At 34.1% G+C, this 25,685-nt stretch overlaps 6 protein-coding genes across 6 annotated transcripts; 3 read left to right on the forward strand and 3 right to left on the reverse strand.

Annotated features, from left to right (window-relative positions):
* Positions 1–3,058: 3,058 nt before the first annotated feature.
* LOTGIDRAFT_135932 (hypothetical protein) lies at positions 3,059–3,566 on the forward strand (the record flags this gene model as incomplete). The annotated part of the gene is made up of 2 exons (XM_009046495.1): positions 3,059–3,278; positions 3,304–3,566. The coding sequence occupies 2 exons, from the start codon at positions 3,059–3,061 to the stop codon at positions 3,564–3,566; spliced, it is 483 nt and encodes a 160-aa protein (XP_009044743.1).
* An 866-nt stretch (positions 3,567–4,432) lies between these two features.
* LOTGIDRAFT_58191 (hypothetical protein) lies at positions 4,433–6,760 on the reverse strand (the record flags this gene model as incomplete). The annotated part of the gene is made up of 2 exons (XM_009046496.1): positions 4,433–4,648; positions 6,587–6,760. Coding segments are annotated over 2 exons (390 nt in total), but the record flags the coding sequence as incomplete, so codon positions are not given.
* A 5,925-nt stretch (positions 6,761–12,685) lies between these two features.
* LOTGIDRAFT_136040 (hypothetical protein) lies at positions 12,686–12,979 on the forward strand (the record flags this gene model as incomplete). Its single annotated transcript, XM_009046497.1, has 1 exon — positions 12,686–12,979. A coding segment is annotated over one exon (294 nt), but the record flags the coding sequence as incomplete, so codon positions are not given.
* A 953-nt stretch (positions 12,980–13,932) lies between these two features.
* Positions 13,933–17,855, forward strand: LOTGIDRAFT_170669 (hypothetical protein; the record flags this gene model as incomplete). Its single annotated transcript, XM_009046498.1, has 3 exons — positions 13,933–13,988; positions 16,658–17,003; positions 17,718–17,855. The coding sequence occupies 3 exons, from the start codon at positions 13,933–13,935 to the stop codon at positions 17,853–17,855; spliced, it is 540 nt and encodes a 179-aa protein (XP_009044746.1).
* A 1,958-nt stretch (positions 17,856–19,813) lies between these two features.
* LOTGIDRAFT_170670 (hypothetical protein) lies at positions 19,814–20,834 on the reverse strand (the record flags this gene model as incomplete). The annotated part of the gene is made up of 2 exons (XM_009046499.1): positions 19,814–20,391; positions 20,543–20,834. 2 exons carry the CDS (start codon positions 20,832–20,834, stop codon positions 19,814–19,816), a joined length of 870 nt encoding a protein of 289 aa, XP_009044747.1.
* A 1,896-nt stretch (positions 20,835–22,730) lies between these two features.
* Positions 22,731–24,220, reverse strand: LOTGIDRAFT_170671 (hypothetical protein; the record flags this gene model as incomplete). Its single annotated transcript, XM_009046500.1, has 2 exons — positions 22,731–23,404; positions 23,530–24,220. The coding sequence occupies 2 exons, from the start codon at positions 24,218–24,220 to the stop codon at positions 22,731–22,733; spliced, it is 1,365 nt and encodes a 454-aa protein (XP_009044748.1).
* Between the last annotated feature and the right edge of the window lie 1,465 nt (positions 24,221–25,685).

Genomic DNA, 25,685 nt, shown 5'->3' on the forward strand with positions numbered 1-25,685 from the left:
TCCAGACCAGGAAAAAAGTACAAACTTTTACCTAATGATGACCGCCATTCAGGACATTGTTTATTACGATCAATACTTGTTTCAGCTTTTTGAACTAAATTATTCACCTGGAAACAAATTTCAGTGTTCAAATTTCTTCTGAACATAATTATGTTTATGACGATTGCAGTCTGGAATTGTATTTAAGCAAAGTTAGAGTTAAGAGCCTATTTACTTCATCGCATCATATGGGGGATCGAATCCCCCTCAAGGTAAGAAAAATTCTGATGCCTGTTCCAGTGCTTTCGAGAGTCGACCCGTTACGGCTCTCAATCCCTAATATCTATATTAAAGGCCTTTTATTGACTGTACAGTTTTCAGCATTTTTAAGCCTACCTTGGTCATAATATTGACTAGTTCACAGCTATGAGCCCAGTATTTAAAGGCATAGACCACAGCTTGTATAAACCACGTTCCAATATTTACATCTCGCCAAGATACAAAACCTAAAATATAGATAATAAGTCCTAGAAATGTACGAAAATAGCATAATTCCTTCAAACTAGGAATTTTACTCACTATTTCTATATATGTCTTTTTTATATATCACAGAGTATCTTAAATTGACGATTTGTCAGTTTTTCATTCAATCACGGATAATTCTGGGCACACCAGGCCCGTAGCTAGCTCGGGGTCTCAGGGGGGCTAAATTTTTTTAAGGGGGGCTCAACTATATGATTTAAAAAGTCAATAAAGAAACTATACAATGGTGTAACCTATTTTCGTGGATATAAGGATTCAACACCGAATTTCGTGTCCACCGAAAAACGAATGTCTTAGATGTTTCCTCAGATATTCTACAAAATAATTAAAATTGGTTTATTTCGATTTTCTTTATGAATCCTTCACTTTGACCCAAATTTCATGAGCAACCGCAACGGCGACAGAATACGTCATCTATTTTCGTGTACAAAGTTTGATCTATAAATAAGTCTAGAAAAACACGTTGTATGGATACCGGGTGGTATAATTAACTTCTCTTAGTATTTATCTTTAATATCAATTCATTATAACTAGTGACAATTCCTTCAAAGAACCGCGATTTTAAAATAAAATAGTGATTGACAAAATAAGATAAGTAGATTGCTAAAAGTCACCGAAACAACATAAGAATATGGTCCACTTTGTGTTCCATAGGAATCTGCTAGTTGATCACGTGACTTCATTCGTTGTACGACATTCTAGCAGACGACTTGGATTTCGATTACCGCTTGGGATTGTAAGGAAATTCGGCCGATAAAAAATGGTGACGTTTGGTAACAAGTGAAATCCGCCATTTTGTATTTGTCAAAGTATACATTAATATTTTTACCTTGCTTGAAACTACTGAATTCATTCTACTAGCTGATATTGTACAGAAAACCCATGTTTATCAAACAAACAAATGCGGAGGTCGCACATGTAAATTATTAATCCTTTCCGGAAATCCACGAAAAATAGGTTTCCACGAAATTAGGTTACCTGACTGACATATACATTGAAAATATGTGTTTCACGGGATTGACAATCAACAATGATAGTAATCAACAATTACACCATCTGTAAGCGAGGGTGTTGTACAGCAAACCTACTTATAAAACAGTTTAAGTCAATTCCTGCTGTTATTTGGTGTTCAAAAGTCATCAGACAATTAAAAGCCTTAAAATTGCTCTTTGTCTATATAAAACGATAAAAACAGGACATTTTAACGTTAAGGTTGAATAATTTTCAGGGGAGGGGGGGGGGGCAAATATTTATTTGGTCTCTAGCTACGGGCCTGGGGCACACATGGATTTGAAGGCTCAAATTTCGTCCGTGAGCTGTGAATATTGTTAAGCTGCTTACCTTTCCTCGTGTATCCGTGTTTGAAAGTTACTCAAACGAATCCTCTTTTTAAGAGCTATCTTTTTGAAAAATGGTTAAAGACTTGATAAATCAAAATCATTGTAAACCGTATTTCTCATTTTAGACACTATCAACAAGACATACAACTTCGGAATACCCGAATTTTAAGGATAAGGATAAGCTTAGGAATAAATAAAAATAGTCATGACATCGTAATACACCAACAATTGTAATGATAGCCAACTCGTCCGTGAGATTGACAAGAGCTATCAGTAAATGAAATATTTCGAGAGTAACATTTTCATACTGCACAAGCTTTATTCAGAACTCTTTTTCTTCTTTTCATTTGATTTTCAATAGGATTCATCCTTAGGTGATAATAATCAATTTCGTCAAGTTTCATCTAAATCAGTCTATTGTATCCACAACACATTTTCAAGAACAAGTGCAATAACTCATCAAATATTTTTCGATTTGTCTTATTTTCGATAGAGTAATCCTTATCTTACTACTGGATGTGTTTTATCTTACTACTGTATGTGTTTTATCTTACTACTGGATGTGTTTTATCTTACTACTGAATGTGTTTTATCTTACTACTAGATGTGTTTTATCTTACTACTGGATGTGTTTATATTACTACTGGATGTGTTTTATCTTACTACTGGATGTGTTTTACCTTACTACTGATTGAGTTTTATCTTACTACTGAATGTGTTTTATCTTACTACTGAATGTGTTTTATCTTACTGCTGGATGTGTTTTATCTTACTACAGGATGTGTTTTATCTTACTACAGGATGTGTTTTATCTTACTACTGAATGTGTTTATCTTACTACTGAGTGTGTTTTATTTTACTACTGAATGTGTTTTAGCTTACTACTGGATGTGTTTTATCTTACTACTACATGTGTTTTAGCTTACTACTGGATGTGTTTTATATTACTACTAAAGGAGTTTTATCTTACTACTGAATGTGTTTTATCTTACTACTGAATGAGTTTTATCTTACTACTGAATGTGTTTTATCTTACTACTGAATGTGTTTTATCTTACTACTAAAGGAGTTTTATCTTACTACTGAATGTGTTTTATCTTACTACTGAATGAGTTCTATCTTACTACTGGATGTGTTTTATCTTACTACTGGATGTGTTTTAGCTTACTACTGAATGTATTTTATCTTACTACTGAATGTGTTTTATCTTACTACTGAATGTGTTTTATCTTACTACTGAATGTGTTTTATCTTACTACTGGATGTGTTTTATCTTACTACTGGGTGTGTTTTATCTTACTACAGAATGTTTTATCTTACTACTGGATGTGTTTTATATTACTACTGAATGTGTTTTATCTTACTACTGGATGTGTTTTATCTTACTACTGGATGTGTTTTATCTTACTACTGAGTGTGTTTTATCTTAATACTGAATGAGTTTTATCTTACTACTGGATGTGTTTTATCTTACTACTGAATGTGTTTTATCTTACTACTGAATGTGTTTTATCTTGCTACTGGATGTGTTTTATCTTACTACTGGATGTGTTTTATCTTACTACTGGGTGTATTTTATCTTACTACTGGATGTGTTTTATCTTACTACTGGATGTATTTTATCTTACTACTGAATGTGTTTTAGCTTACTACTGGATGAGTTTTATCTTACTACTGGATGAGTTTTATCTTACTACTGAATGAGTTTTATCTTACTACTGAATGTGTTTTATCTTACTACTGAATGTGTTTTATCTTACTACTGAATGTGTTTTATCTTGCTACTGGATGTGTTTTATCTTACTACTGAATGAGTTTTATCTTAATACTGAATGAGTTTTATCTTACTACTGGATGTGTTTTATTTCACTATATGTAACGTATATTGTGAATTTCATAAGTTATCAATAGAATCATAATGTTATAACTCTCCTCGACATCCCACCTGCACTCATTACATGTCAGGGGTAATCCAGTCAAAAGTTGTATTTGGGTGTATACTTAAGTAAAACAGCTAATTTGGATAATTAAATTCAACGCGAGAGAGCCAACATGGACTCATAATTACCTGGGCTTGCTGCCATGGAGATAAACATATCAGCTCTTCTGGCTATATTAGACGAGTTTGTATCCTCTTGACCGTCGGGTCCGTCACCAAAAGTTAGTCTATCAGCTTTTTGGGCAATTTCATCAATGTCTTTCTTGTCCTCTTCTGTCATGTTTTTATGCGTTCCCGGATCATACAAATCTAAAAATATATGTTATTATAAGTTAATTTTACAAGTAGTAAACATAGGAAATGTCTTGCAATGAAATATTTGAGGAAATCATCACTAATTCACCATCTCTCCTTCAATGCAATTCTAAAATACATCACATGCCCCCCTTCTTCAAAAAATTGGTTGACCCGGCTTTGAAAAATGACTTACACAAGTACAGGTTTTTTTGCACAAATAGATAACCAAAAGCGACAACGTTTTTAAAATTAGTAATAATATGGATACAGTTGTCAATGGCTTCCTCTGTTTTAGCGCACGATAAGTTATATGATATACTGCTATAGACTCACTTCCCTGGCAAGCTTGAATGAAAAACAGTTTTGGTTTTCCACATAAGCTTGAACATGCTATCGAATCAAAACTGTCAAAGATATCATTGATGAACACCTCCTTGCCATCTACACCAAGAACATTACCACAGGAACCATGAGATAAAATCACCAACACAAAACAATCATAATTGGAGTGGTCAAGTTCTTTGTACCACTTTACTATGCTTTTTATTTCCTTAAAATGAGTATAATATAATAACATATAATCGAATAAATGTAAATGTCACTTCCCAACTTTCTAATAGGTTTTGTACATCTTTCGTCTACCTTAAAGGAACAGATTCGGCATATACGGGAGTAAATCATCAGAATCTCAGAAACGAGAAACTAATCAGTAGTGATGTCCACAGCTTACCGTCGAAATTGGACCTTTAAATCCAAGTATTTCCGTAAACATCTATATTTTAATGTTATTTTAAGAAACTTTATATTTTGAATATACGTTGATGACAACATATGTATACAGTAGACTCAATCACTCTGTCACACTTCGTTTACGTACAGCTGCGATGGAAGATGTATTGGACAATATATCAACAAGTTTTTTGTTGGATGTCTATTTGAAGGAATTATGCGATTTACCGTGAGCCAGCCAACTTGCCAATTTTCAATGTATCTACTTCGGGTTAGCGGGTTTCACGGCAGAATGTTATCTATTTTGTAAAGAAAATGATGCTGTGTTGCTATTTTCATTGCTTATTTATTTTTAAAGGATGGAAATCACCAATATAACTACTTTTTTCTTATTAATTGAATAAATAGCTAAGTCAATAACCATGCTTTTACTTTCACTTTGGTTTTTACTCGACAGAAAATTACAGCTGAATCAACCGGAAGTAGATGCATTGAAACGATGGATGTAATTTTTTTTTAGTATTTTTATTGAACAATAGTTAGATTAGTAAGAAGAGGAACACTGAGGGAGATATAAAGTAGGTCTTGTGTGAAGGGAAAATATTCAACGAAACGATTCATATAAGGTTGGGATTATGTTTCATTACGGTAAATGGTAGAAAATCGTCTGAAGCGGAGATGGTCGTGACAAGCGTTAGCCACCTTCTAATATTATATACTACTATAGAGAGAGTCGACTATTGATAGAAACAGATGCCTTTTATGGAACGCCGGTGCGATATCAATTCTAAATGCTGAATGCTAAATGAAGAAGGGCCAATAACTTGAAATGAGAGGGAGGGAGGGGGGTCTCTTGCGACAATCCACGCTGTAATCAATGGATTTCATCTACAATCACTATCCCCAATCTATAGTCACTATATACCTACCCACTATCATCTATAATCACAATCCTCTATCTATAGTCACTATACACCTACCTACCATCATCTACAATCACTATCCTCTATCTATAGTAACCTACTATCATCTAAAGTAACTATCCTAGATACAAAGTCACTATACACAAACCTACTATTATCTACAGTCACTATCCTCTATCTAAAGACACTATACACCTACCTACAATGATTTACAGTCCCTATCCTCTATCTATAGTAACTATACACCAACCTACTATAATCTACAGTCACCATTCTCTATCTATAGTCACTATACACCTACCTGCTATCATCTAAAGTAACTATCCTAGATACAAAGTCACTATACACCAACCTTCTATCATCTACAGTCACTATCTTCTATATATAGTCACTATACACCAACCTACTATCATCTACAGTCACTATCCTCTATCTAAAGCCACTATACACCTACCTACAATGATCTACAGTCCCTATCCTCTATCTATAGTCACTATATACCTACCTACTATCTTCTACAGTCACTATCCTCTATCTATAGTCACTATACACCAAACTACTATCTTCTACAGTCACTATCCTCTATCTAAAGCCACCATACACCTACCAACTATCATCGACAGTCCCTATCCTCTATCTATAGTCACTATACATCAACCTACTAACCTCTACTTATAGTAATTATACACCTACCTACCATCACCTACAATCACTATCTTCTGTCTATAGTCACTATACACCTACCTACTATCATCTACAGTAACTACGGTAGTTGAGACTGATAATTGCATTCTTGTTACCATTAACACATTATAATCATTGACCAATTTTTTTACCTCTGCAGTTTGGTTATTGTGAATATCAACTGTAAAATATAACTGTTTGAAAAGATTCTGCAAAGAAATCACATCTTCCTCTGTGCCATCTCGATCTTCAAGTTTTGTGCCTTCATTAAAGTTCTTATTATTCACCACAACACAGAATCCTCGTGGGTTTGACGTCATCCTGTAATTCTGCAATATTTCAAGCATATAAAGTGAACAAATAAAAAATACAATGCAAATATGAGGTATATACGGAGGTTTAATTTTGAATTAAAAAACTAGAATATAATTATATAACATATTTTGAATTTAAAACATGTATTTTCACCCGGGTGAAAATTCTAGGATTTTGAATTAAAACATTGAATTACCTACCACCGGGGAAATTTTCACCCAGAAGATAATTCTAGAATTTTTAATTAAAAGAATTCAAGATTTTAATCAACTTTTCATCCAAGTTTTGGCGTCTACCATGTCTGTCGAACCGATCCAATTGACTCTGTAAAACTTTTAAGACGTGGATTTGCATACTCCAGCAATTTAACCATTTACAAGGAGCTATTATACAACAAAGACAAGGAAGATATTTGGAACGGTTCTACAGACATGGATATCGTTGAAAACTTAGATAGGTTGATCAGTGAGGTTCGAAATCGGATATGGCCGAGGATGTTGAATATTATTGGTCCAAAGGCCTGCAAAACCTTTTCGAGAGGTGCGAGTGAATCGAGGGTACCTGCGGAAACCTTGTGATAAGTGATAAAAAATCATTTTGTTGCTGTCGGTGACCAGATATTGCTCGCATGTACGCTATCATATTCACAATGTCAAGCTATTGCGAACTTCGTACTTATACCTTCACTGTAATAGTCACCTTTCTTGCATCATGGAAGTTTGGAAATGAAGCGATTTAATTGGAACTTACAATCAGAGGCTTCTACGGAAGGTCTGAGATCACAAAGCCATAGCCTAATGTTTTCAGCCTTTTTCTTTCGAGGGCTCTGATTGGGTTGTATTCGCTGGCGTACAATCAATGGCGGTCCAGGTACTTTAGGTGACACATGGCGGCAATATTTTGTAGCTGCACGACGTGAAGTGCCTCCTCATTGTTTATGTCGGCAGGCCAAATTACGATTTGTCCGCGAATCTTGAAATTAGGTCAACGCATGCGAGAGGCGCTCAGCTGAGATCTAGTGGTACTCCCATTACATTTATTGGGTTCACACTAGCCGACGTTTAACCTGAAATATGGGACTGTAGCAGAACGCACAAGAAAAACGTGATCATAGTAGGATCGTAAATAAAGGTTGGTAAACTCAGTCATAGTCGTATTAAGAACTCTATAAACGCAGTTAAAACCCAAAGGGAGTACAATACGCGAACTGTGGGAATAACCTTCTAGTGGCATTGGACCGATGAACAAAATAACATCATCTGTTGTCATTAAGATCGTTAAGTTAACAAAATTACCCACCTCAGACGAATGTATGAGAACGTTCGTTGCAATGCATTTCGTTACATTGACAATCTTCGGATCATCATTTTTATCAGGAAATACTGTAAACATAATGTAAGATAATTGTTTTTTAACTTTTATGCAAAAACGCTACAAGAAAGGCAATCTGATTGAAATAAGATTACAATTTCGTATCTTTATCTTTTTCTGTTATTTTTAGTCTACATTGTAATCTAAATATATTTCAACCAAAAAACGTCCTAAAGGTGGTATTTTAAATCAATCAAAGCGTGTCATGTTAAACCAGTTTCTCGATAAAATAAAGAGTGGCATCCTCTTGGGATTCGCAATGCCACAATTCTTTATTTCAACAATAATCATGCAAAGTGTAATTTAGATCTTAAAATTCGTAATCCACCCATGAATTATCTATTAAATATGTTTAAATATGAAATCTACGGTGTCTTTGGTTTCCATCACACGAGGTACTTTAAACTGATTGAAGGAGTCTGAGGTGCATGACCCGTACAGATAGCGTAGTTGATGGAAGAGAAATATACGGTACCTGGTGGTAACTGGCGTGATGCATGATGGTCGTCAGATCCGGAACACAGCATCTTGCTTTGTTAAATAGTCAATTATTCACGACTTTTCAGTATTTGTTTTGGCTTGGACTGAATTGAAAAAGCAATTTAGACATTTTGATTTCTTAGAACTAGATAAATTTAAATGGAACGGTGAAAGAGTGTCTTAACTATTTTTCATGTCCTACCCACAGGGTGGGTTTTAAAAGCCAACCGCCTACCCTGGCATACCGGAATGAAAAAAAGGCGTTAAAATGAGCATTGTTAAATTTAAGGATCGTAGATTTTCATACTACAAAACGAAACTATTCAATTTGACGAAATTTTTGTTGACGTCAATATTATGGAATCAAAATTATTTTAAAAATGAAACGAAACAAATTAATATTTCTTTTTTTAGCTTTGAGATATTTTCCTTCACATTTTCTGATTCAATTCGTGTTTAAAATAGCAATAATCTCTTTTAAAAATAAAATCGGGCACACAATAAAACGTACAAAAACCTCTATATTTTTTTAATGATCACAACGACTAAACAAGGTCGTTTGTTTCAGAGTTACTTCCCTTAACTTTTTATTGTCGTCGGGAACAGTGTTAGTGTTATGGGTAATTTGACCAGACTAGTAATGGACTTGGCGGAAGAAGACATAAGTTGGTCACGACGGTTGAAATAAATAATTTGAAAATCAAACAGTAATTTTCTATGGATCTGAGGACAAAATTAATATACAAGAGCTATTACTCTGACAAATTGTTCTAGGTAGGTGTACATGCTGAGACAATGCTAGGTAAGAATGGTCTGTATTTGGGGTAAGTATACAAGATCGGCACCTACAGTCTAAAAAGATATATGAGATCAGTAAATAGGATAGGAATACAACTAGGATAGGTATACAGGACCAGTAGCAGGATTAAGTAACAAAGATCAACAACTGCAGTATGCAAGCACTATCCACCTCCAGGATAAATAGGAGACATCCACAAAATTTAATATGGTGGGTATATAAGATCGGCAAGAATACGATGTCAGCAACTGTGGTAAGTAATGGATGACCACAAATATGGTAAGTTACAAAGACAGCTTCTAGGGCAAGAAGCAAGATCAGCAATTAGATTATTTATAGAAGATCAGCATCTAAGGTAAGTATACAAGGACAGCAATTAATGTATGTATACTTCAAGGTTACTAGACGGTAAGTACTAGTAGGTATACAAGATCAACAGCGGGGTTAGTAAGCAAGATCATCAACTAAAGTATGTGAACAACTAGGGAAGGTATACAAGATCCACCATTACGGTAAGCAAGAAATATTCACAAATGTAATATATATATATGGTTGAGGTTAGGTAACAAAGACCAAGATTTTAAAATATCACTTAAAAGGGCAAATACGATATGGTTAAATGGCGAATCTATTTTCAATGGGATGTCCACATGTACAGGATGCGAAGTCACCAACGTGTCTTAAGAACGTGTAGGTTGAGGTCACTCATTCTATTTCGGAGTCTGTGGTGCACTATTTGGACCGATCTTTCGCCAAGGAAATAATACGATGGTGAAGACGCAATGGATTTTATCTGTAGTTTGAATTCTTTTATACTACATAATGAAGATATGTTTTCGGGTAATGCGTTCCAATCACGGATAGTGGATGGTAAAAATGAATCAGAATAGAGTTTAGAGCTAGTAAAAAGTGTTCGTAGCTTGAGACCATGACGTGTATTGTAGTCATAAGAAGATCCCATATGATTGAATGATTTGTCAAGTGATATATGAAGAAATATTGCGACCTTTATAATATATTATTCCGTGAAAGCCTTTGAACCTTTAGGAGATAAAACTGACACTCGGACCTATTTATGCATATAATGTTACATTATGACTATCGGTTTACCAATTCATTACACGCATTATCAGTTTAAATCCATAGCTTACGCATGTTCCTTAAACAACGTACGATTATTCACATCTAACTGTAGCTTGAACAATCCCATATTCTCGGCATTACAAACTATTAACCTCCCTTGACAAACCATGCGTCACCATCAAATTAATCCAATCAGGAATCTTTGGCGTAGAAGGATGGTGCTTGCAAATGGCGGCCTCCATCGAATTATCCGGAAATGTTGCAGTTTCGTATTAAAGATGGGTTCCCTTATTGTATTCATACGCATTATTGTCACATGACAAACTACAGTTATTGGTAAATAAACGCCGGAATCTAATTGGTAGAGAAAGAAAACTCTCTACAAATCAAAATTAATGACGAGAATGTGGGATTGTGAGAGCAACGGCTACATGATCATTATCATGTAACGTTGCTTAACGAACATGTAGCTTACGAGGATTTTGTTTGTTTTGCTACCAATGGCGTAATTGTATATTTATGCAGATAAGCACAACATATGATGATATTTACATTTCTACTATCACTCCCTTCAATAAACCAGTTAGCTAAACCGGCGTTTATTTTCCAATAACTGTAGTTTGTCACGTTACAATAAATGCGTATCGAAAACGAACAAGGATTGACCCAAGTTTTTTATCTAGATTTGGAACGCAATTTTGAAAGGGTTTCTAACAAGTATTTTAAATCAAGCCATATTAAACAGATTCCGTTTTTTATAAGAAGAAATAAAGTGTTAATTTTGCACTTGATTTGAAACATTGGTAGACTAAGTTTGAAGAGAGAAATGACTTCAAACAGTGGCGTTTCTGGAAAACATTAGGCGAAGAGGCCGAGCAGAGGTCACAGATTTTCTTCTAATAAAATGGTAAAAAATTTGAAAAGAAAAGAAAGAATGTCGGGTTATATCACGAGAATATCAGTAAGGACCGCCAACTTGCTGCAAGCTACAAGGAATTGGAATCTGGTCCTATTAAAGTAGTGAGCAATACATAAATTGTAGAGCAATATAGATATCTATATAAAATTACAGATAACAAATATCACTCTACTATTGATATAAAATAAGCACTATGTTAACAGTGAAAATATTTCATTATCGTAAAGTACAGATAAATACTGAAAGATATCAAAAAAAATATTACAATTTTTATCTTTTTTAAATTTAATGAGTATATTTAATTTAAAATTGAAAAAAAAAACTTTAAAGGGGCATTCCGCTTTTTTTGTAAAACATTTTCATTATCAAAACGTCGTTAATTATACCTGAAAAAAATTCGACCTACAATAAAGCGAAATGTCCGTTTAAAAGATAGACCTAATTGTAACTACGACCCACCTTAATATTTAAGAAACTGAGTACTGTTTTTGGTGATGGTTGATTACAAGATAACTCTGGTTCAAGATGACTCCCATCACATCGCGTAGTCGCTTTTTTTAATACTTTGAATTGCATTATAGGTAATAGGGGTGTCTCAATATCTTATTTCTTTTTAATGATGGCTCGTCGCCAAAATCTTTATTGACTATATAGCGTCAGCTAAACTCATGATTTGAGGAAGATAAGATCAATATCTCGGGGAATCGTGTAAATGATGATACAAGCAACAAAATTGGCAATAAGTTCAATGAGTAATACTTATCAAATCTTTCCGATTGGCCAATTGAAAATTCAACAAGGGGGTAATTATTCAAGATGGCTGCCATGTAAGCCCTCTGACGTCCACATTTTGCTAAAAAGAAATTATTTGTAATATAGGTTTTTGTCATATTGGTGACATCACTGCTGTCAAACTGGGGTTCAGTGTCAACCAACCTGCTCGTCAACATCGGTGGTTAGTCAAAAAAACCATGACGGCTTCTCAGATATATAGGTAGCACAGTGTAGGTCGGATATTTACGTAAGACAACATACTGCAAGGGATAGTTACGTTTTGGGCAAGGGAGCTTATTTGTAATAGTTTGGATTTTATATATCAGATTAGCACAAGAAAGTATGATTGTAATTGATCGGATCATACAAACTCCGACATTTCCAAGCCTGCCTTGTTTCTAAAAGAAGATACAACGAAAATACAATACAGAGTACGATTTATATAGAGAGTACGTTATATATACAGGGTACGTTATATATACAGAGTGCGTTATATATACAGAGTACGTTATATATACAGGGTACGTTATATATACAGGGTACGTTATATATACAGAGTACGTTATATATATAGAGTACGTTATATATACAGAGCATGTTATACATACAGGGTGCGTTATATATACAGAGCATGTTATATATACAGGGTACGTTATATATACAGAGCACGTTATATATACAGAGTACGTTATATACAGGGTACGTTATATATACAGAGCATGTTATATATACAGAGTACGTTATATATACAGGGTACGTTATATATACAGAGCACGTTATATATACAGAGTGCGTTTTATGTGAAATATTGATATAGATATGATTCCAAAATCGGGCTACGATCATAATTTTTTTGTGTTAATCAAGAATATTGAATTTTAAACGATTTTTGACACGGAATTTTGCGTTACCGGTAGGCCTACCTTCCTTGTCCAACTGCATGGTGCTCCAAGCGGCGAGACTTTCTGACCTATTCAGCACCGTGTTAAATACATATCTGGCCAAAATCTTGTTTAGAAATGGAGATTGTTCAAAGTGCTTACATCGCCAGAACATGCATGTAACTCCTAATAGATTACCATACACTATAGTCTATTCTTTTAAAAAAATAAAAAACATTTTGTTGGTTATTTTTAATGAATATATGCGTAAAGATAAATAATTCCGTCTTATTCTTATTAGCGACGCAAAGCTTACGTGGCAAATAGCCTTATGAGGGATTGTTTACCACGTAGTGATAAATACCCCCAGCTAATATAATTTATGTGAAATATAATGTCCATGTCATAAGTATTATTTATTGAATGTTTCATTGTGAGATTTTCCTTAATTAGAGACAAATTTTCTTGCTCATTGGAAACGTAATCGTAAAAATATATCTGGTTCATGCGTGATCATTAGGACTCACTCCCTTCTACAACTTTTATGTTAACAGTGAAAATATTTCATTATCGCAAAGTACAGATAAATATTGAAAGATATCAAAAAAAAATATTACAATTTTTATCTTTTTTAAATTTAATGAGTATATTTAATTTAAAATTGAAAAAAAAATTTTAAAGGGGCATTCCGCTTTTTTTGTAAAACATTTTCATTATCAAAACGACGTTAATTATACCTGAAAAAAATTCGACCTACAATAAACAGAAATGTCCGTTTAAAAGATAGACCTAATTGTAACTACGACCCACCTTAATATTTAAGAAACTGAGTACTGTTTTTGGTGATGGTTGATTACAAGTTAACTCCGCTTCAAGATGACTCCAATCACATCGCGTAATCGCTTTTTTAAATACTTTGTATTGCATTATAGGTAATAGGGGTGTCTCAATATCTTATTTCTTTTTAATGATGGCTCGTCGCCAAAATCTTTATTGACTATATAGCGTCAGCATAACTCATGATTTGAGGAAGATAAGATCAATATCTCGGGGAATCGTGTAAATGATGATACAAGCAACAAAATTGGCAATAAGTTCAATGAGTAATACTTATCAAATCTTTCCGATTGGCCAATTGAAAATTCAACAAGGGGGTAATTATTCAAGATGGCTGCCATGTTAGCCCTCTGACGTCCACATTTTGCTAAAAAGAAATTATTTGTAATATAGGTTTTTGTCATATTGGTGACATCACTGCTGTCAAACTGGGGTTCAGTGTCAACCAACCTGCTCGTCAACCTCGGCGGTTAGTCAAAAAAACCATGACGGCTTCTCAGATATGTAGTTAACACAGTGTAGGTCGGATATTTACGTAAGACAACATACTGCAACGGATAGTTGCGTTTTGGGCAAGGGAGCTTATTTGTAATAGTTTGGATTTTATATATCAGATTAGCAGAAGAAAGTATGATTGTAATTGATCGGATCATACAAATTTCCAAGCCTGCAGTAGTATATGTCTTTTCAGATATTGCGCATCCAGTTTGATCCGGTTTTGAGATGGCAGATATATGTCTTTTCGGATATGACGCGCATTCGCAGCTTTTTCAATGCGTCATATCCGAAAAGACACAACTGTTAAAATGTATTATAACAGACTCCCCAAACTGTTAAAAATGTATTATAACAGACTTCCCAAACTGTTAAAAAAATATATCATAACAGATTCCTCCAAACTGTATTATAAATTACCCAAACCACAGACAAGATTCACTATAATAATACAGTATCAAATAATCACATTAAAAATGTCTTTAATTTTAAAACACGAACAAAAAAATTCGAAGGAGACGGTTTCTTCTCTGCACTAACATCTCTCATCCCCAAAGTGGCCAATTTTGTCTCAAACAACAAATCCCTCATTTCCTCAGAAGCGCAAGCTCTTGGATCTGTGGCAAAAGCAGGAGTAAATATTAGCGATGCAGTGAAAAAATCTGACGAACTTAAAGAACTGCAGCTAATAAGAGAACTAAGAAACAAGAGACTAGAACGACAAGCCCTAGAAAAACAAGGAAAAGGGTTTAAAATCATTGGATAAAAATGGCAAGCAAAAATTACAGATTGGATCCAATCTTTCAATTGTATGATCCGATTCAATATTCGTTCAAAAGAAGAAAGAGGATTACGTAAACCATCGGTAGGGACAAAGACCCAAATAAACGACGGAGGAAGAGTTACCTTTGAAATTAATTCGTTGTCCAATTGGTTGCTGCTTTCCGATGCCCATTTCCGATGCGATGTCAAAATCAAAGACGCCACTCAGAATCGAATTCCACAAACCAACACGACTTTAGAAAACAACTTCTTTCCGTCTTTATTCAGCGAAATGGTTTTTGGTTCAAATCCGATAGAGACCATAAAACACCCCGCCGAGTTTGACACAATGTTGAAAACGGTTCTGTATCCCAAAAACAACGATTCAGTTTCGGGATGGATTCCCGATGTCGGTGACGGAGAAGTTTTAAAAGAACCGGTCAGAACTGTAGCAAATGACGCAGACCTTGCTAGGATAAGGGTAGTTGCTTGATACACACTGGAAAGAGTGACTCGCGGAGTAAATCACGGATTTGAAAAACGAGCGCTTCAATACAACAATGTTGTCGAGAACAACAGATGGGGTAATTACGTAAATTGGAAGTTGTATCCTTTATTTGGTCTCTTGGAACACAGAAAGGTTTCCATAGGTTTACCGTATAAAATTCATTTGCAAAGAGAAATCAACGACAACAAGATATTCTTTGGTGAAAACAACTCTGACGCAAAATTGGAAATAACGAATATCCAACTTTACATACCGGTAATCACTCCTTCTGTAGAAGTGGAAACGAGAATATTCAACTCTTTAACCAAAGACATCGAAATTGCTTTTCTTCGTCGTTACACGGTAGGTAGCATGACTTTAACGGGAGAATCCACCACGTGGCCAATCACCAACACCGTCAAACCAGCGAGATATCTAATGGTCGGTTTCAAAAACTTGCCAGACTCTCAGACGAACAACAACAACATTTTCAGAGTGGCATTGAACCATACTCAAGATCCGATCATTCGCAAAGTTCAAGTCAGATTGAACAACGATAATTATCCCAATCAACCTTTGACAATTGATCCTTCCAAAAAAGATTACAACGAATTGTACAGAAACTATAAAAACATGTGCGAATTGTTTGGAAATACGCCTCAGTTTGAATACACAGATTTTTCACTCAATCATCCAATCTTTTGTTTCGATCTGTCAGCTCATCAAGAAGATCTTTTCAAAACAGGGGTAAACATAAATATTCACATCGATAAAGCACACGGAGATGTGACCGGCTACTGTTTATTGCTGGAAGAAGCAAAACATTTGATTAAAATATCAGATAAAAGAATGATAAGAATTGAATAAAAAAAACACCCTTTAAAATTGAAACCAGAAACTTTAGTCAAGAAAATAATAGAAGCTATAGAAACAGCTTCACCAACTACAATAACTTATAATGGTAAAAAAATCAGCATAACTAAAAAAACTTATTGATAAATACAAATATTGTAAAGTCAGAGACGATATAGACTTGGAAAGAATTGATGAGAATTTAACTAAAAAAGGTGGATTTTTACCTTTCTTACCTTTAATCTTTGCTGGTTTAGCTGCAGCTGGTGCAACTGCTAGTGGAGCTGCAGGGATAGCCAAAGCTGTCAGCGATAAGAAAGCTGAAGCCGCTGCAAACGCCGAAGCACGTAGACACAATTTGGCAATGGAAAGAGAAGCACGAGGAGATTCGGGAGTAGGAGATATATTAGGGACGGTTAAAGAATTCGGACAAAGATTTGGCGAAGAAACCAAGAAAACCGTTAAAGAGGGATTAAGCAAATTAATAGATAAAATCGACACTGGAGAAATGAAGGTCAAACACAAGGGCAACGCCATATTTTTTAAAAACATACGTTCGGGCGAGGGAATCTTCCTTTCAAAGTATAAAGGCAACGGGTGATTTTTGGTACGAAAATGTAATAAATAAAAATGGGCAAGAAATTCAAACATTCGGACATATTTCCTAGTAACCCAATGCTCATGTGTATTTGCGGTAGTTCAGGTTCTGGGAAAACTCATTTCACTTTTAACATGTTGACAACACCAAACCTTTTAGATTTCGATTCTCTGTATATCTACACAACAACACCAGAGCAATCGCATTATCAATTCCTCAAAGCTTTAGAATATTTACCAAAGAAAGACGTTCAAGACATATTTCAATATTACGAAGAAAACGAATAAGAAGTGGAAATAAAAGATATCATAGAAAACTTCATTAAATCAAAGAATCCATCTTTCAATCCAACGGATATAAAAGTTTTTCTTACTAAAAATGTTAATGATCTAGACTTGTCTAATATTGATTGCAATCGAAAGAACTTAATAATTATTGTTTGACGACTGCGTAGCGCAAAGAAATCAAACTGTTCAACAAGAATTCTTCACCAAAGAAAGACATCACAACTGTCACTGCATATACCAATCCCAATCTTTTTACGGGATGGATTCTATGTTCATTAGAAAAAATGCAAATTGTTTTTTATTATTTGAATTAAATGATAAAGATTTATCTCAAATCATTCAGTCTATAAATCATGGAATGGATAGAGATACATTTAAAAAGGTTTGTAAAGCTCAATGGAGAAACCCAGATGATCATGGATATGTATTTGTAAATACTAGAAAACCTGCGGGAGAAAGAGTTATGATCAATATATGTTAATTTTATTTTTTTAAAAATGACGGATTGGAATAATTTTTTTAAAAGAAATAGAGAATATATCAAAGCTAAGAATAAAATAAAGACCCAAGTTGAAAATAACAGATTACAACAACTCAGATTAACGGAAAATCTACAGACTCTATTTCAACCAATATTAAAAAGTCAAGAAGATATTAAAAAGAGACTCGCTATAGAACCTTCACCCCATAAAGATCCACCGATTGAATATGGTGGTATTAAGACATTAGATGATATAAAACGTCTTTTTTCAAACCCTGACCCAGATTTACCAAAGAGCATTTCACCAATCATTGATGAAGTGGGGTTATTGTTTAATGGTTTTAGAATAAGATTTAGTGGAAATTCACCACGATTCAAAATCGACACAAAAGACTTTATATTTACATTAACGAGAGGGTTAATAGATTTAATGAATGGCGAGGATGTTGAAATTGCCGATTACAAGGATTTAGTAGCATACTCAAAATTTCTACATGCGATCAGAAAGTCAGGACTCGAAACAAGAAGATTGAAAGAAGTTGATTTATATATAACAAAAGTCATTGAGGAAGAGGATGTAGATGATTATGCAGAAGATTATCCAATCATACAAGAAATAGACGAATTGGTGGCATCTGGACAAGGTATTACTTTTTTATCCGACAACAACGAGGAACTAGTTAATAGATTACGAGTAATATTCGCGGTAATGAAGGAAGGTCATCGATCGGAGAGACAATACAACGAAGTCTTGGAGAAAAAAATCATCACTAAAAAAGACTACATAAACGTCATTAAAAATGTCCAATAAAGAACAATTGTTCGTTATCACCTCGAACAAATCAGACATCAAATTGTCTCTAGACTACGAGTATGAACTCGATCGCAATAAACAGTACGAACTGGGATTAAAGTATTTCTCCGTTTACAATTCCATTAGAAACATCAACGAAAAAAACAATCAACTAAAAATATCGACGGATAACGGAGTTACGTTCAAAACCATAAGCTTACTAGCGGGAAGCTACGAATACGTAGCCATCAACGATTACCTATCCGAATACTCAGGAAGCGTGAACGGCAAAAACAATATCGAATTCGAAGGTAATTTGAATCTGAACAAAATCAAAACTGATCTTGAGAAATAACAGTCAAGTCGATTTCAACGTAGAAAATTCGTTGAATGTGTTACTAGGGTTCGATAAACGAATATGCGCGCAATCGACATTGGCGCCGCACAAGGCCAACATCGAGAACGACATCGACGTGATCAACATTCACTGTAATTTGATCAACGGTGGATTTTTCAACAAGCACAAACGCCAAATCATATACAGCATACCGACTTTTACGGTGCCGATCGGATACAGAATTATAGGGAAACCGTTTCAAACGACCTATTTACCAGTCAATTCTTTCATGATCAAAGATATAAATCTGGAAATCAAAGACGGTAAAAACAGGTTCATAGACTTTGGCAACGAAGAAATTGTCATTCAACTTCATTTAAAACAATCTTCATTCTCTTCTTGAATAGTAAGATAATCGAAATCATCAAATTCATAGTTTTCATCAAAACTATACTCATATTTGTCGTTGTAAGGATACATAATTCCTTCACTGTTTGGTGGTTTTCTTTTAACATTATTCAAATAACTTCTAAAAACTTTAGTTTGTTTATCATTTGGAATAACTACTCCATTGGTGAAACCTTTTTCCCATGGTTTATTAAATTCGTTTGACACATCATGTCCGCTTGCTAACTGAACGTAATCTTCTACACTTATCTTATCATTAGAATAACCTTTAAACGTTTTCTTTTCTTTTGACACCATCAGAGGTCAAAACGATGTTGTATTTGACTTTTGGTGCTAAATATAAACCAAATATAATTCCACCGTCACCGTAATCGTTTTTACCTTTGCAATAGTCTTTTTCGGAGACCAAACCAGCTCTGTTTAGTTTTTCATATTTTTGGATGAAATGTACAAACTATCGGTGTCGGTATAGTATATTTCGGGTTTATAAAATCCATTTATGACGTGAATGAAATTGTTCATTATTTTTTTACTGTGAGATAAAACGAATGATCCCAAATGACTAGGTGTTAGTCGTGTAGATTTACTATCTTCGGTAGTAATCTCTTTTTCTTCAATTTCTGTTTCAACAGTATATTGAGTATCATTAATTTTCTCATAGGTTTTAACACGTGAATCAAAGTTGGCCTGTAAAGTTGCTTCATTCCATAAATGTCTAGTTGTGAATATATATTTCTGAATTGATTTACCATACAAGGAATTACCCAATAATTTCATGCAATTACTACCCACGATATTACCTTCTCGTTTATATTTATTTCTTAGATCTCTCAAAATTAAAATATAATCTCTATAGGGTGGAGTTTCAAAATTTTCTTCGTAAACTATACCATCTAATATTCTAATAATTCGTCCACCGGCTTTCACTATTTCTTGAATATCAACCGATGTTAAAACGTCGTAGAAACGGTCTTCCACTTTCCGCTCTCGGATATTCACTGTCTAAATCCGACATGGCGGAAGCGTATAAACCGTTAGCATCAAATGCCATTGTTTAGTACATTCTATTTTTTTAAGTCTCGAATGAACCTCCGTTTTGTTTTTTTGTGCTTGCACTGTATTCTTTGAATAAATCAATTATGTTATTACTTTCTGTTTGTGAAATATATTCCTTTAATACGTTACGAATTTCATCCATTTTGTTCGTTTCAAATGATTTTCTATTTGCCGAAACTCTTCCTCCTTTAATAGATCGTCTGATAAAATTTCTTATAAAAGGATTAGTGTGCGAATAAACTTTTTCTATATTTTCTTTTTCGGTATGTTTCGCAACCATTCTAGTAGTTTCATACCATTCTTCTTCCACCATTTCTTTATCGTAATGATATAAATAATACCAACCCTTTAAAGATAAAGATGGAGCCGTTAGATTATTGGACATATTCTGGTTTACAACTTCTTTCGTGACTTGGTTGTATTTTATCAAACAAGCTCCCAAACAGAGAGTGTCTCTCTTGGCGTAAGGTTCACATTCGTGTCTCAATTCCTCCCAGTTGTCTTGCGTGTATTTAGCGATATCTACGTCGGCAATCTTTCTCAAATTCGCGGGGAGATTGGAAGAATTTCCCCATGCAGCCAAACTAGAGGATTCGTGTTGATGGGAACACGTGAAATTAATATGTTACCCTTTATTTCTTTCTGTCTTTTCCATTTTTTCTGTAAATCTTCATCTGTGTATGGATTAGATAAAGGAAAAGATAGAATTCCTCTGGGTGTTTTTAAAGGGCAATGCGTTAGTTTTTTTACATTTTTAAGCACGATCCAGTTGTCGAATCCACTACCGTTATGAGAAATTAATATTAATCTCTTTCTATCATATTGACCTAAATATTTCAACATTTGATCTATACAATCTGTACCTACAAATAGTTCTACTACATTCATTAGTTTATCATAAAATTCTTCTGGAACATTATCAGTAGGATTTATATTTGGAAAGATATTTTTTATCGTTTCTAACTTTTTTCTTAGTTTTTCTAAATTAATTAAAGTGCAGGCATAAGGAATTGCTCTTCGACTGTTTTTTTTCTGAATACGTTTCGCAATCCCAAGCGAATAACGCATCATCACTCATACTCGAAAGCACGTTTAGTTTGAGGGGTGAAACCTGTGTTACTGCGTTATCGTCTCTACACGTTTTCCACACCTGTGCGTAATTGTCTTCTATTTCTTGAATTCCCAAACTTTTTTTTGGCTTCTTCTAATCAGACAGAAATGCGAGTTGTGTAAGTAAAAAACCCAATCTAATTCATCGTGAACGTCTCTGGGATGAAAATGTCTGTTTTTGGGATTATAAATTTGAAACGAAGTGTTAAATTTCTTGTTGAATTCCTTCATTCTAGCACAAGTCATCACTCCTTTTCTATTTGCTTTTGAAAACCCGTTGATGTATTCTTGAAATTTACACGTTAAATCTTTGTTCAAAACACGATTGACGCATTTGATAAAACAGTGACCATCTGTAGGTATGTAACAATTTTCGCCTTCGTGTCAATTTATCTTTTTAAGTAGATCAGTTCCTCCTCTACCAACTCTCGATCTTTTTATTTCTTGGAAATTGTCTTTCATTAAAATTATTTTTCCTGTAAAATACCAATCGGAAGCATCGGATTTTTTGTCCATATTTGAAAAGATATTGTGAAAAGTTTTGGCATTGAAACCGAGGAGTGACATGTATTGTCTGTGATTCCCTTCCTCGACTATCTCTCCATCTATTTTAATTTGTCCTTTGAATGTTTTAAATTTATCAGAGATAGCCTTGGCGTTTTCTATCAATGTTTCATCGTGTTCGATTTTATTCATATTTTTTTTTAAGTATATATTTTTGATTATTTCTTTATTTTGACCGCTGATATTTCTATATGGAATTTTTCCAAAATTTCATTGAATTCTTTTAATTCTTCAACTGTTATGTTCTTGTCTTCTCTCGATCTTTCGAAAAAGGTGTACAATTGATTAAGATACATATTCAAGATATCCGTTTTCTTTTTATAATGAGCTTTCTTTTTGCTCGTGAAACCTAAAGTGATGAGGCCGCAAGAGGTCGTTTGAACGGCTGTTAATGCAGCCAATACGGTTGGGACGATGACCGGAAGCATTAATCCACCAGTCACGGCCGTTGCCACCGTTACTCCTACCGTTAGAACTGTGCTCGCTGTTTTGAAAAAAGAATCGATTCTACTCCATGTTTTCCTGCATGTACTGTCTCAACTTTTCAACTCTTCTTGTTTGTCTATCATGTATTGTTGTCTGCTTTCGAGTTCCATTTTTTAAGTCGTTAAATTAAGTGAATTTCCGATAAAAGAAACCACGGAATATCGTATAGAGTTTGCTTGTTTGGCCTAGCATTATTATATTTGCGGGTATTAAAAGTAAAAACATTTACGAGTACTAACGACATTTCTTTTTTCGTATGGTCCTCTTTAAGATGATAGGAATATTTTATTTTTTCTTTTTCGATGTTTATCTTGGCTCTAAAAATAAAACCACCACCTTCAAGGATGGAGTCTTCGGCAAACGATAAATGTAATATAAAGTCTCTTTCTTGTTGACTTTTATGAACATCGATCGAGGTGTATTTTTCACCTAAAGCGAAATACAGTTTTACGTATTCAAAGTCTGTTGTTCGTAAAAACTCGTGACTGCTCGAATCTATTTTTCCGTGTACGTGTAAGCGTCGTGGAACTTTGACAATGTTGCTTGATGGTGGATTTTCTGTCTCCAATATCATATCTAAATCTTTGATTTGAATTCTACTTATATCATTATTTTCTACTTCCAATTTAAAGGTGTTTACATATTTACCATTTTTCGTTTCAATTTCATAATTGTTTTTATTATAAAAACTTATATTCTCTTCCAAATTACCATCATTGAATAATGAAATATGAGTTCTGGTCCTACCGGTTTGTTTGAGGACTACTTTATTGACTTTAACCTTCATGGGAAACTCTATTTGAATCAGACAAGTCTCAAAAAATCGTCATGAATTCTAGATACCAAAAGATTGACCTGTTCTTTAATATAATTTTTCATATCATCTCGAAATTTATTTTGAAGAAAGTTTTTAATCATACCCACTTCTTTTTCTAATTCGTCCGTGATTTTAGTATCCAAAGCAGTCAATTGTTGTTTCAACGTATCTTTGTCAATGGGAAGTGTGTTAATTATATCTTGAACATCTGATTTTTGCTTCGCGATCTTTTCGTTCAAATTGGATATCGAATTTTGTAACTCGGTTTTGTCCGCGGTCTTGTCTAGTTCTGCTAGCAATTCGCCAAGTTTTCTTTCCAAAGCGGTTAGTTTTCGTTTCAACCTATCCTCGTTTACATTTGGGATATCTATTAAACGTTGGACGTCTATTTTTACCTTCGTAATCTTATCGTCTAATTTAGATATTAAATTTTGCAACTGACTTGTTTTATCCACTTGAATAAGACGTTTCAAACTCGTTAACTCTTGTTGTAGTTTGGGTTCGTTCACAAGATTTTTAATATTTCGTCTGAGGTATCTTTTCACGTCATTTATTCTATTTTCAACATGGTCCTTATCTATTTGAATTTGATCCAGTAAATATTTCTTGTTCACGGCATCGTTATCGTTTCCTGGAAACTTTAAATTAGTTATTTTGAAATTGTTCATATCGATATCCCCTTGTAAGGTGTCTCCGATTTGATCTACGAAAAAAGGTTTCGCTTTGTTTATAAACGTCGTCATGGGATTTTTAGATTCTAGAGGTAAAGACCCTAATCCAAACTTGTTTGTCATTTTTATTGAGTTAAATTTATTATTATTTCTTCAAACTTTTCTACCAAACTCAACCGATATAAAACCCAAAGCGACAGCTGTCCACACAGCTTTTGTCCTGGCATTTGAATTTGAAACGTAGAACATTTGATTGGTTTGCTAGTCAATTTCGTTATCTCTTCTGTCGGTTCTAGACCGAAGGAATCAAAGAAATAAAAGTTATTCGAAGAATCTTTGTGTAGAGCAGAGTGATGAACTCCTTTTTGATCCGACGTGTGAATGTTTGTGATCGCGTAAAATTTACCTTTCTTGTATTTCAGTTCATCAATTTCATCTCGCATGCAATAATAAAACGGCGATACGTTCAACTCTTTGGCCCATTTCACAAGTTGAAAGTTTGTGGTCGTGTCTTTTCCGTATTTATCGAGAAATGCATTCATTTTTTTAAGTTGATTTTTTTTAGGTGTTTTTCGAAGTAGGCGGTAAGTATTGCTGAAGACCCAGTTGACGAAATATATACGTAGTTTGTGTTTGAAAAAACTTGTATAACAGTCTGATAAAACACATTCAATAATATTTTGAAGATAAATTTACATTTAAATTTAAAAAATCTTAATTTAAGAGAGCGTAAATGCTTGTCGACATCTAAATTTCTTAACCTTTCATCTAAATCTTCATTTTCGAGATTCATTTTTAAAAGTCAGTTTTTTGAAGTTCATTTTGATAAAACCTTCCTATGATTTGTTCTTTGTCTTGATCGATCAATTCATACGTGGGAGGTGATGTGGTGTTTACTTTATCAAGGATGAATATCTCGTTAGTCCAATACCCGACGTGACCTTTCTGAAACAATGATTTATATTTAAAAATACGAACTCGATCTCCAACTTTGAATTTGGGTTTAATATTCAAATTGCTAATCTCGTTTTCAAAGTTGTTTCGAGTGTTGACGGACTTTATGATATACGGGTTATTCCAGGCTTGCGTTGGCGTCACACCTATAGACGAGTGTATTTTGTTATTGTATTCGTCGACAACAACTGGCAATATTTTAAGCCATTTTTGAGATTTCAATTCCGTGAATTTCTTGAATAATTTGCTTTTAAGAGTCCTGTTGAATCTTTCTATCACTACGGCCTTACCTTCGTTATGCGTGCTGTAAATTTCAAACCCCAGAGATTTCACATTTCTGTTGTAGAATTCGCTTCCTTTATCAACTCACAACTTTAGGGGTCGTCTGTCGGATTGTTTCATTATGGTTTCGAATGCTTGTTTGACAGTCAGAACCGATTTGTTTTTCAAGGGAAAAACCCAAGCGTATTTCGTGTATATGTCGATCACCGTCAAACAATACTTGTACCCTCTCTCTACTGGCATGTTGATTAAATCGGCTGACCAAATTTCATCTTTATCAAAAACTTTGACTTTGAGGTAATGTTTGTTTTTTTCGAAATTCTTTGTGAATCTGTCTGCTATGCCCATACCC

The sequence above is a fragment of the Lottia gigantea genome (assembly GCF_000327385.1).
Source record: "Lottia gigantea unplaced genomic scaffold LOTGIsca_102, whole genome shotgun sequence".
In the NCBI taxonomy this organism is placed as follows: domain Eukaryota; kingdom Metazoa; phylum Mollusca; class Gastropoda; family Lottiidae; genus Lottia; species Lottia gigantea.